Below are 12,666 nucleotides of genomic sequence, written 5' to 3'. Positions count from 1 at the left end.
ATCCCTTCCTATCTCACCCTGCTCCTTTGATCTGCTGCTGCTGCTTCTAAGTTGCTTCAGTCGTGTCCAACTCTGTGCGACCCCATAGCTGGCAGCCCACCAGGCTCTGTCGTCCCTGGGATTCTCCAGGCAAGAACATTGGAGTGGGTTGCCATTTCCTTCTCCAATGCATGAAAGTGAAAAGTGAAAGTGAAGTCGCTCAGTCACGACCCCATGGACTACAGGCCACCAGGCTCCTCCACCCATGGATTTTCCAGGCAAGAGTACTGGAATGGGGTGCCATTGCCTTCTCTGACTCCTTTGATCTACTAGATATATTACAAGTTCTTACTAGACGTTCTTCCAGCAAAGACTCCTCCTTTCCTGACTAACCCTAATGGCTCTTCCCCATCATTTGAAGTTTCTGTTCTATTATTGCACAGTTCCCCTGCTCAGTGGTAAAGAATATGCCTGCCAGTGCAGGAGACGTGGCTTCAGTCGCTGGGTCAGAGAGATACCCTGCAGAAGAAAATGGCAACGCACTCCACTATTCTTGCCTGGGAAATCTCATGGACAGAGGAGCCTGGCGGGCTACAGTCCCAAATGTGACTTAGTGACTAAATAACAATAAACAGTCCTTATTCACAATTCTGTTTGTTCTTAATCCCAAGAGTTAATGTTTAAGTATAACTGTATGTCTTTAGATTACACAAACAGTGTAAGAGCCCAGCCTCTGGAGCCAGACCACTGGGTTTGAACCTCAGCTCTGCCACTTCCTGAGTGACCTTGAGTAAGTCATTTGACTTCTCTGGTCTCACTTTCCTCATATGCAACATGAAAAATAATAATATAACAACAATAATATGTACCTGTACAGTTGTTGTGAAAATGCAATAAATTACCACATGTTTAGTACACAAAGCAGATCCTGGCATGCAGGAAGTACTTGATAAGTGTTAGCAGCTTTTATTCTTAATGTGAGTGATTTTTCAAGTCTTTATTGAATTTGTTACAATATTTCTTCTGTTTTGTGTTTTGGTTTTTTGGCCAGGAGGCCTGTGGGATCTTGGTTCCTTCCCCAGCCAGGGATCAACCCACACCCTCCTGCATTGGAAAGTGAAGTCCTAACCAGTGGATCGCCAGGGGAATCCCACTAGCTATTTTTATAGTCACCTTCACATTGTTTTTTTGTTTGTTTGTTTGTTTGTTTCTGGCTGTGCTGGGCCTTCGTTGCTGTGTGCAGGCTTTCTCTAATTGCGGTGAGTGGGGGCTTCTCACTGGGGTAGTGTCTCTTGTTGTGGAAAATGGGCTCTATGTGAGCAGGCTCTGTAGTGGTGCACAGGCTTAGTTGCTCTGCAGCATGTGGGATCTTCCTAGACCAGAGATCGAACCCCTGTTCCATGCTTTGGCAAGCAGATTCTTTTTTTTTTAATCTTTTGTTCTCTTTCTTTTTGAAAAATTATTTATTTTTAATTGAAAGATAATAATTGCTTTATAATATTGTGTTGGTCTCTGACATACATCAACAGGAATCAGCCATAAGTATACATATGTCCCCTCCCTCTTGAAACTCCTTCTCACCTGCCTTCCCATCCCACCCCTCTAGGTTGTTACAGAGCCCTCCCGCTGCCAGGTTTTTACAGACCCAGCCCTGGTTTGAGTTCCCCGAGTCATACAGCAAATTCCCATTAGCTATCTATTTTATATAGATCCTCATAGAGAAGACACCGGAGAAGGCAATGGCACCCCAACAAGTACTCTTGCCTGGAAAATCCCATGGAAGGAGGCTGCAGTCCATTGGGTCGATAAGAGTCGGACACAATTGAGCAACTTCACTTTCACTTTTCACTTTCATGCATTGGAGAAGGAAATGGCAACCCACTCCAGTGTTCTTGCCTGGAGAATCCCAGGGACAGGGGAGCCTGGTGGGCTGCTGTCTATGGGGTCACACAGAGTTGGACACAACTGAAGTGACTTAGCAGAGAAGACACACACGCTACTTGTAAGGTATGAAGTTTGGAATGTGTCACTTTATTCTTTTTTATCTTTAGTTATTCTTTATATTCTTACCTTTCATCAAATACCTCTGTCTCCCTAGACTTGTGCTATGACATATTACATATTTCCTTAGGAAATCCTTGCAGCTCTGGGCCACCCCCATATCCACCCTCCTCCTCAGCTAAAGTGGGTAGATTCATATCCTGGATAGCCCTGGGAACTAAACCAGACCCTCGAGTCTGCAATGGGCTTTTCAGCAAGGTCTTGAGGTCTGTGATCTGGAACTGATTTTGAGTCCAAACAGGACTCTAGAAAGGACTTAGCTCCAGACTGAGTTCCCACGAGTCTGGCCCAACCTGGACTTTTGCTTCCTCCCCAGCAGTGTCCATTTCTGAAAGGAAAGGCCAGCCAGTGGGCACACAGAAGGAAATATTGGACTATTTATTGCAAAGCTGGATTGACAGCTCAGGCAGCAGGGAAACAGACCACAGAAGGCCCTTTTGTAACAGAGAAATCAGGGACTAGAGAAGGAGAAAGAGGATGAGGGAAATGACCAGAGACACACTAACAGTCACCTCCTCTACTCCTGGGAACTTCCCTGGCAAAAGCTCTTCTGTTGCGCTGTTTCTACCTCCCTCTGGGTGGCGCTGGCGACACATTCCCTAGGCTGAAGTCTCATGAGCACAAAGGAATGCGAAGGACCTAGCACCTCTGAGAAGCCAGGCCCAAGTCAGGGGAAGCGTATCAGTCAGTCCTTGGAGGCTCTGCCCTGGCAGGAAATGCAAAGCTGTCTGGTCTGTGGTCCCGGATGGATCCACTGAAGGTCCCTGGGGTGGCAGGAATTCCACCATCTCAGCCTCACCGTCCCTTTAGGATTAGACGAATTTTCGCATCTCCAATGAAGAACCTACAAAAAAAGGTGGCTCAGTGAGGTCTCCAAGTCTCTGGAAGAGAGTCCTTCATCACATGTCTCCAGGTCCAGAAGAGATGCCTTCCTGGGCCTTTCCAGCCTCAATAGCCAGATCTCCTGGGGTAGAAGGAGAAACTCTCCTGTTGGGTTTCCAACCCCTTTTCCCTAAGATCCTCATCTGTACTATTTTGAAAACATCAGAGAATGATTCCTGATGCTTTTCACTAAGCCACAGCCCAAGCCGGGACTGCAGATGGGCAGCGATGCAAGCAGTCTAGATCAGCCCAGCCCAGTGCCTGCCCCTGCCCAGACAGCAGGCTCTGAACCAACTCGCATCCGTACACAACTTGGAGCAGAAAGGAGAGGACCCTATGGATCCTTGAGGCTCACAGATGACAGCTGGAGGAGAAGCAGTCAAGCAGATATTATCCTCCTGATAATAACATCAACCTTATCCATTGCACAGTCAGGGAGCACTGCTCACAATGTGTCTTATGTGAATGGCATCTCCTGACATGCATGCTCTTGGAGGCACCATTGACATGATTTTCTATGTGGATAGGATTCCCTGAGTTGTATGACACCCCTGTGGGGAGCTATTCCTCCCCTACTCTCAGTCAATACAGTTGTTCAGGAGGGGCTGACCTCACCCGAACTCCAGGATTAGGCTCATGCTCAGACATAGCCAATAAGAGAGCTGACCCCAGGGCTACAGAGACCAGTTCAGAGGTAGACATGGCTCACACCGGGCCAGTTCAACCCAGAGAACAGCAGATCCAGGACTTTTGTAAGAGCTGTTGTTCTATTTCCTCTGGTCTCAGTTATTGAGCTGCTAGGCTGGAAGCCTGGAATGCCTGGTAGGCATCTTTGCTTCTACTGGAGAGCCTTCTCCTAAGCACAAAGCCTACCCAGAGGTCAGTAAAGCCTGTGAGAAGGACCCAGCCCTACAGACATTGTGCGAGCTCCCACCAAAGTCAGGGCTACCTGTGAACTTTTCAGTTATGCCAGCCAATGAGCTTCCCTTTATGACAAAAGCTGTGTTCAAATGGATTTCCGTCACTTGCAGCCAAAGATCCCAGAGCCATAATCTTTGCCTCTTCTCTGCTCTCAACCCAAGCGAGACCCGAGCCCCCTACCCCTGGATGCCCTGGGAACTATCCCCATGCCCACCAGATGGGCCACGACCCCGTGTCACTTTCCTACCTGATGAGCACTCCTACAAGCAGGCTGGCCAGGAGGGGCCCCAGCCAGTAGATCCAGTGGTAGTCCCAGTGGTTGGCCACCATGGCAGGTCCAAAGGCCCGGGCAGGATTCATGCACGCTCCAGACACAGCACCCCTGCCAACACCCAGCCACACTCGTCAGCAGAATGCCAGCCAAGGAGCCCCGACGCACCCTGGTTCATTTCCCCTATGTGGGCCTAGATCACACACTGCCCAGAAACCCTCTCTACGCTATGATAGCGTGGACGTTCCCAAGAAGACACAGGTGAAGAGACTTCTAACACGAGGAAGTGAAAGGCTTGACTCCTCCCTGGGGTCCTCCCTAAGGTCTGCCACTCCCCCGACACCCCTCTGGAAGAATGGCCAGCAAGCAGGGCTGGCTCAGTGATGGCAGGAAGGAAAATGGACCTACACCTTCTCCAGAGTTGATAAAGTCAGGCAACTCTTAGCTATATGAACTTAGGGTCAAGTGGATCTAGATTTAGAAATCTAGAGATTTCTAGGGGTGACATTTGTTTCACCTCTGTGTTTCAGTTGAGGTGAGCGTGCATATCTCATAGGTTGTTGTCAGGGATGGATGAGACAACACATACAGAACCCGTGTTTCTCATATAATTCATTGCAAGTGTTAACTCTAACCCAGCTGACCTGGTTGAGGTCTTTGTTGTGCTGCAAGCTTGGGGCCCAGCATCTCCCACAGGGTGGGTGTTCCCCAGGAGCACCTCTCTAGTCCTGGTGTCTGTACCCTCGCCCCATTGACTCAAGCTGGGGTCCTCACTCAGGCCTCACCCCACAAGGACGCCACCTGTGGCCAGTGGTCAAAGCCGGATGAATGAGTCAATAGGTTTGTAAGTGAACCAAGAGCCACTAGGGGGCAGCAAAGCCCTGCTACTGCTCTATACGCCTATTTTCCCAGCCTCCCCAGGCGCCACTTCCCAGACGATGACTCAGGGTCAGAGGGCAGAGCTAGGAAAGGCTACACCTGGTTAGAAGCTGGCCTTCAGGAAGGAGTTCCCTCATCCCCCCTTTACCAAGGGCTCTTGTCCCAGATCTTTCACTTAATTTGCCACTGCCCAATGACGTTTGATGCTTCCTGGTGGCTCAGATGGTAAAGAATCTGCCTGCAATGCAGACCTGGGTTCCATCCTTGGGTTGGGAAGATCCCCTGGAAAAAGGAATGGCAACCCACTCCAGTATTCTGGCCTAGAGAATTCCATGGACAGAAGAGCCTGGCAGGCTACAGTCCATAGGATCACAAAGAGTCAGACACAACTTCGTGGCTAACACACACAATGACTTTAATGAGGGACTTCCCTGGTAGTTCAGTGGTAAAGAATCCACCTGCCAACACAGGAGACGCAGGTTGGATCCCTGGGTTGGGAAGATCCCCTGGAGAAGGAAATGGCAACCCACTCCAGTATTCTTGCCTGGAGAATTCCATGGACAGAGGAGCCTGACAGGCTATAGTCCCTGAGGTCACAAAGAGTCGAACATTACTGAGCAACTAAACAAGAATGACTTTAAATAAGTCACCTGTGTCTTCTCTGAGCCTGTTTCCTCAGTTATGCTGCTGCTGCTGCTAAGTCGCTTCAGTCGTGTCCGACTCTGTGCAACCCCATAGACGGCAGCCCACCAGGCTCCTCCGTCCCTGGGATTCTTCAGGCAAGAACACTGGAGTGGGTTGCCATTTCCTTCTCCAATGCATGAAAGTGAAGAGTGAAAGTGAAGTCGCTTAGTCGTGTCCAACTCTTGGAGACCCCATGGATTGCAGCCTACCATGCTCCTCCACCCATGGGATTTTCCAGGCAAGAGTACTGGAGTGGGGTGCCATTGTCTTCTCCATTCCTCATGTATAAATGGGGAGAAATAACCCTTTGTCTTCTTAATGCCTTTCCAAGCCTACTGAGAGGCTCTTGATAAACAAGACAATGTGAAAGCTCTTTGTAAGTCTGAAGCTAAAATCTGGCTGCCTGCTGGCAAGTCTACAGAAATGATTTCTTGATACTACAAAATTAGGAAATGCACATAAAAACCCAGTCTTCTGACTTCCCTGGAATGAAATTAAAAAGGTCACCCCAAGCCCATATTCCCACACACTGATAACTTTTCAGAGGAGCATGGTGGGGGCCTCCTAAGACTCCGCAGTCCCCACCACTCCCTGTTGAATGCCTCCTATGGCCCACTTCCCGGTTAAACTGTCTGCATGGCTTCTATTGGCTACCGAGCCTGTGACCCTCAGGGAGGCTCTGCAGGCCTGCGCTCCTCCAGGACCGAGCCTCGGCTGAGGGCTGAACACTGCAGTCCCACTGCCGAGCGGCACTCACCCCGCCAGGATGTCCACGGTGACAGAGAAGCCGATGCAGAATGGGGCCAGAGGACCTAGCGTCTTCTCGTTGATGGCGCCCGTGCACACGGTCAGCACCAGCAGTGTCGTCAGGATGACCTCCGCCACCACTGCCCCGGCCACTTGCTCCGACTCCTGGACTGTCACAAAGGCCGCTCCGGTCGCATTCCAGAACCTGTCCTCGGGACTCACCGCCTGTGGAGAGCAGTGCTCAGCCCCACAGTGGGGGTGGAGAGACGACTGGGAACTGGGTTGGTCCGGGGGTCGGGGGTTCACACGCTTCAAAGCCAGGGAAGGGTTCTGTCCAATGTGCAGCCAGACCACATCCCAGCTCCACCAGTTCCTACTGTGTGGCTCACCTGAGCTACTGGACTTCTCTGAGCCTCATTTTGCTCATCTGTAAAATGGGGATAACCTAGTGGTGGCCCCAGGTGTTGTGAACCAGAAACATATGAAACTTAGATGACCTTTTTTTGAAAAGAATACAGAAATACCTAATTTTTACAAATTTTGCAAACACATACATACACTCAGGTGAACACATTGCCAGCCCCCTAAAAGACCTCTTTGAAGGGATGAGAAGAGCCATGGAACTTAAGCTCACTGGCTTCCCAGGAAGTTGGCCTCTGGGGTCATCACGACCCCTGGGAGGGCAAACAAGCTTCTGGACCCAGAACTCAAATCTGGGCCCTGCTGCGCCTCAGCTCATCTGAACTTGAGCAAGTCACTGCCTTCTCTGCCCCTCGGCTTCCCCCTCTGCAAAGTAGGGGTGCTGATGATAACAGTTTCTGGCCCAGGTGGTGGGTGCTCTCTCTCTAAGGACGGCTGCTGGCTTCTGGTCAAGCTGGAGATTAAATGAGAGGATTCTGTCAAGTGCTGGGCAGGGGTGGGGTGGGCAGAGAGGAACACTCAGTGAGCTCACTGCTGCCCCACACTCGTCTCCATCATGTCGGATGAGTCTGCAAGTGGCCTGGCCTGAGGGAGAGTCCCGGCATTGCTTTCCATAGGGAATCAGAGCAGTCCCCACTCTAAACAGACAGGGCAGCAGGGTCTCAAATGGGGCATGCGGTTACCAGGGCAGGGAAGATAGCAAAATGGGGATCAAGACCAAAGTCTGCAGTGGGCAGCGCTTAGAGCCACAGACCAAACCCTAGCCAGGCTAATAGGCACTCCCTTCACTCCTACCCACCCCAAACTCCCCTACCCCGCCACAAACCAAGCAAAGCCTTCATGTTGAAGGACTCCTAGTTAAGACGTAAGAACAGCAGGAAAGAGAGAGACAGAAAAGAGAAGGAAAAAAGAAAGTCAGGTGGGCAAAGATGGAGAAAGAAGTCCATGCGTGGAGTTCGGTGTATAACTATAGAAATTCTGTGGCTGAGAGGAAGAGCTAGCCTTCCTGTTGGAATGGGAGATTTCCAGTAAATTGAGTGTTAACTCCAATCAAAGGTAGAGTAACTCAGTTTAAAGGCAGGCAAACTGGAGAACACACAGAGAAGTTAGTTCAGGAGTTTCTCAAGGAGAAGAACCATATGCATCCTGAATCCTCAGCTGGTGCTTAGTGAGATGTTCGTAGAAAGAGTGAACAAGTGCGTGAATGGATGAATTTTAAAAATCAGCATTATCTAAAGCCACAAATGGACTCAGGAAGAGAAACTTTCAGTTTTGAATTCTGATTCCTGGTCTCCCCAGGGAAGGCTGTATCCAGACATGGACAGAATAGGGTGGGTTTAGAAAGAACCAAAGGTCCTTTGAGTGTTCCCTTCTGGGTAGAAATTTGGTGGGCTTCCCTGGTGGCTCAGATGGTAAAGAATCTGCCCGCCAATGCAGGAGACCCAGGTTTGATCCCTGGGTCGGGAAGATCCCCTGGAGAAGGAAATGGCAACCCACTCCAGTATTCTTGCCTGGAAAATTCCATGGACAGAAGAGCCTGGTGGGCTACAGTCCATGGGGTCATGAGAGTCGGACACAACTAAGCGACTAATGCATTCACTTTCAGTCCCATTGGAAGCAACAAAAAAGAGCCAGACAGTCCCTACTCCCCATCCCCACGCACCCCAGCAGCCCTGGCAGAGCCAAAGCCCCCAGCCCAGCCCCCTGGGGGATCACCCACCTTAGCCAAAGTGGCCCCGATCAGCCCCCCGCACAGCTGGGAGATCCAGTAGGGAAACAGCATCGTCAGCTTGAGGCCTCCAACCAGCATCGCTGCCAGGGACACCGCAGGGTTGAAGTGTCCACCGCTGTCGTCCAAAAGAAGCAGGAGTCATGAGGCCAAGGCTTAGAGCCTGGGTCCCCACAGCACCCTGGCTGGCCCTGCAGGGCCAACGTCAGTCAAGGGCAGCCCAAGCAGAAAACAGGCGCCGGATCATCCCCACGTCCCCTGAGGTGTGGGGTGGTGGAGGGAAGGTAATGAGAGGGGAGGCTGGGAGGGGAGGGCAGCCCCATTCCTGTCCTACCCCCAGATCCAGGACGGCCCAGAGGAAGAACGTGATGGAAAAGCATCTCTCAACTCCTTCTCGACCCCCACAGAGCTGTATCCAGCCCTTCAGAGCTGTGGCCACGGAGCACAGCAAGACCCCGAGCTTCAAATACATAGCCCAGGAGAGGTATCCCAGGCTCCCCATAAAAGTAACCAGGCCCTGAACACTAGCTCCTGACTGGTTGAACTGCTCAACCAATAAAAATCCTAGTTTGGGTCTGAAAGTGTGACTAGCGTTGTGTGTTAAACTTGAGCTTAAAGGTTCCTGGAAATGGCATTGGTAATCGGGAGTGAGGTTAGAGGTTCATGATTATATTGGGGGTTGGGATCTGGGGTTTGGAATGTGCAGGGAGGTTAGACAAAATCGAACCTAGGTCAAAGGGCTGGTTCAGGTTGGCTCCGTGGGGCAGTTCCATTGGTCCTGGGTAAAGAGCCTTCCTCTTGACCAAGCTGCTCAACCCATCTGAGTCCCAGGGCCAGGAGGCCCCTGAATACCCTGCTACACCCACTGGCATCCTGTCCAGCCCCACACAGATAGAAGAGCTGTCCTGAGAGGCTGGCTCAACAAGCCCTCAGGAGCATGGGATGGACACTCCCAATAAGAGGGACAGTGACCCCAAGACCCCCATGTCTCCCCAGCTGTTCAGAGCCCACTAATGGGCCTGCCCACCCAGCGGGCACAGGACACTGAGCTGAGACTGGACAGAAGACCCTGGCTCTGGACACAAGACTTGGTCCAACATGCCAACATTTCAGGACAAGCTGCCCCAGCTTGTCTGGCCGAGCTCTGCACACAGGCCCTTGGGGAGCTTCCTGTAGGGTCAGGAAGTGCTAGCTGATCTCAGACTCAGTCGATTCGGGTCCATGACCAAGCTTAGCCTGGGCTCTGCCAAAGCAGAGAGGTGGGGGGCAGGGGCAGGGGCAGCCTCCCGCCGGAGACTGCAGAGTTAGAAGCCTGTCTGCCATCAGCCCCTCCACCAAATCACCCAGTCCAAAAGGCGTGAGAAACTCACTCAGAGCATGGCTCGACCAGGAGAGGGCTGGAACACCACACATGTTCAGGAAATTCACTTCACACTCATTAACAATAAAACAATCATCCATTGTTTACTCACTAAAAGCTTACTGAACACCTACTCTGCGCTAGGTGCTGGGCTGGGTGCTCCAACAACCTCAAAGTCGGTGTCTGCTTCATGGTAGGTACCCAATAAATATTTGTTGACAAAAAACAGATGGTTGGATGAAAGGCTGGCATTTCAGATAGGCAGTCTCCTGCAGTGCAAAGCAATGTCCTCTCTGGCCAGCTGGCCTGGGTTCAAACCCCAGCTCGGCCACAGAACAGCTATGTGACCATGGGCAAGTGATAAAACCTCTCTGTGCCTTAGTGATCCCTATCTCATAAACTCTGTTGCAAAAATAATTAATACAGGTTCCTACAGAGTGGTGGCAGATAGTTGGTATTCAACAAGTATCAGCTATTATTATCATCTCCCTTTTATTCCACCTAACATAGGTGCAGTTACTTGCCCTGGTCACCCTGCTAAGCCATGACAAATGTTGCCTTCATCCCTGAACCAATGAGAACAGAGGACTCTGATTTTCATCCCACCTGCAGCTTCCCTTAGATATTTAAAGAGAAATGTAACAGTTCTCTTTCCATTCTGTTTTTCTGAGAAACAGTATTTTAATTTCCTTACTCAGATCAGTTTTCTGTGAGAGATTAAATACAAACGAACCAGATTCTAGATCTCCCTGCCAGACACCCCATCCACTGGGTCGTTTCTCCTGGGAGTCTGCGACCTCCCGGTGGAGCCTCCATTCAGGGGAGGGCTAGGCAAGGGGAGCCCCTCGGCCCTCCCTACCCCCCTGGTGGGTTCTTCTGTGAGGCATTGCCTTCCCCTAGGTTGGAGCAAAACCCTCTCTTAATGGTAACTATGGGCTTTCCAGGTAGCTCAGTGGTAAAGAATCCACCTGCCAATGCAGGAGACATAGGTTTGATCCCTGGATTAGGAAGATCCTCTGGAGAAGGAAATGGAAACCCACTCCAGTATTCTTGCCTGGGAAATCCTGTGGACAGAGGAACCTGGCAGGCAACAGTCCATGGGGTTGCAAAGAGTTGAACACAACTTATTGACTAAACAACAATAACAAAGGTAACAGTAACACAGCCACCAATCACCACCAAGTGAGTGATTGAGCGCTCACTATGGACTGAGCACTTCACAATATTTCATTCTTGTACCTCCACCAGGAGGGGCTGGGTTTAGGCAACAGACAGCTTGGGTTTGCATCCTGGCTCTGCCCTGGGTCCTTGGATGAGTTACCTGATCTTTCCCCTTCACAGTGAAAAAATGGGACTAATAATAGTACCAACTGCCCAGGGGTGTAAGGATTACATGAATTGCCATACACAAAGTGCTTGGAATAGTTCATGGTAAGCATGAGCATTACACCTGCACTGGCTTGAGAAATAAGATTTAGAAAATGCTGTTCCCATTTCATAGGTGAGCAGTTGGGTTTGGAGAATGACTTAAGCAAAGCTGCAGAGCTCATGGACTGAAGAGCCAGGATTCTAACCCAGGCAGTCTGATCCCCCAGCCCACATTCTTATCCACACTGTTCTCGGGATCCTGGGTGTGTGCCCCCGGATGCCTGCCCACCACGCCACTCCCTGCCCCCAGCTCCCCTCAGCCAGCACCAGGCTGAGTGCCCAGAGCTGTTCCCACCTGATATTTCCCAGCGTGGCAATGACCAGCCCCAGGGCCAGCCCGTGGGCCAGCGCTGGCTGCAGCCGCCCGGTGTCCGGCCCATTCTCGATGACCGACAGGCAGCCGATGAAGATGAACAGAGCAGAGCCCAGCAGTTCCACCAGGCAGGGCTGCACCAACCGCTCGTACCAGCACCCATGCCACCGGCCCCTGTTGCTGGGCTCCTTCACCTTGACGCTGCCCGACTCCAGGTCACACATGGATACAGCTGCCTGTGGGGGTGGGCAAGAGAGAGAGGGAGCCGGATGAGAGGAGAGCCCAGAAGGAAGACCCCAGCACCTCCACCTTTAATGAATCCTCAGCCACCCGCTTGGAGGCCCAGGCTGCAGAGGAAGAGGCCAGGAGTGGACCCACCTCTGTAAACATTGGGGCGGAGATGACTCTTGGAGGGACTCTGTCCTGCCCTGGCTGGGAGACCCACACCTGCTGTCCCGGACAGGACACTCTTATCTCCAGGACCCGGGCTGCCAGCCCACTAACAGGCTCTGCCCCTTTTAAAGGGCTCCAGACACTCCCGAGGGTGCCGAGAAAGCAATAAAGACCAGTGGGAGGTGGCCCTGAGGTCATGGAGAGGAAGCCTTTTTTAAAAAAAAAAATCTCAGCTGGGCAGGGCAGGGGGGTGGTCAAGGATTGCTGAGTTTTCTACCAACAAAGGGAAAAGGCGTTGTCTTCACTGCGTCACCTGGAGAGAACTCTAGGTCTTCCCCAGCAGGAGATGGAGGGGTCCAGAGGAGACCAGCATGTGTAAGTGAACACGGGGGGCTCCCACCAAATCGGGACCACAAATGGGAAGTAAGGCTGAACTCAACTTCAGTGATGTTTTCCACCAATTTCCAAGGACACCTCCTCATATCTGAGGCCCTGACACCTCCACACACTCACACTGACAGGCTGATCCAGGGCTGAGGGTGTAGACGGATGATTGTTCTGGGAGATTGCAGAGGCAATGGTAAAGCCCGCGGACTTTG

At 51.4% G+C, this 12,666-nt stretch overlaps 1 protein-coding gene across 1 annotated transcript; it reads right to left on the bottom strand.

The window, feature by feature from the left end:
- Positions 1-1,982: 1,982 nt before the first annotated feature.
- AQP8 (aquaporin 8) lies at positions 1,983-12,167 on the bottom strand. Its single transcript, NM_001206607.3, has 6 exons — positions 12,053-12,167; positions 11,657-11,910; positions 8,565-8,691; positions 6,435-6,649; positions 4,091-4,225; positions 1,983-2,884 (listed from the first exon to the last, which is right to left on the bottom strand). Exons 1-6 carry the CDS (start codon positions 12,062-12,064, stop codon positions 2,836-2,838), a joined length of 792 nt encoding a protein of 263 aa, NP_001193536.1. The 5' UTR covers positions 12,065-12,167; the 3' UTR covers positions 1,983-2,835.
- Positions 12,168-12,666: the final 499 nt, after the last annotated feature.

This window comes from Bos taurus, chromosome 25 (genome assembly GCF_002263795.3).
Source record: "Bos taurus isolate L1 Dominette 01449 registration number 42190680 breed Hereford chromosome 25, ARS-UCD2.0, whole genome shotgun sequence".
In the NCBI taxonomy this organism is placed as follows: Eukaryota; Metazoa; Chordata; class Mammalia; order Artiodactyla; family Bovidae; genus Bos; species Bos taurus.
The sequence above is the reverse complement of the archived record's forward strand: the minus strand, read 5'-3'. Positions and strand labels throughout refer to the sequence as shown.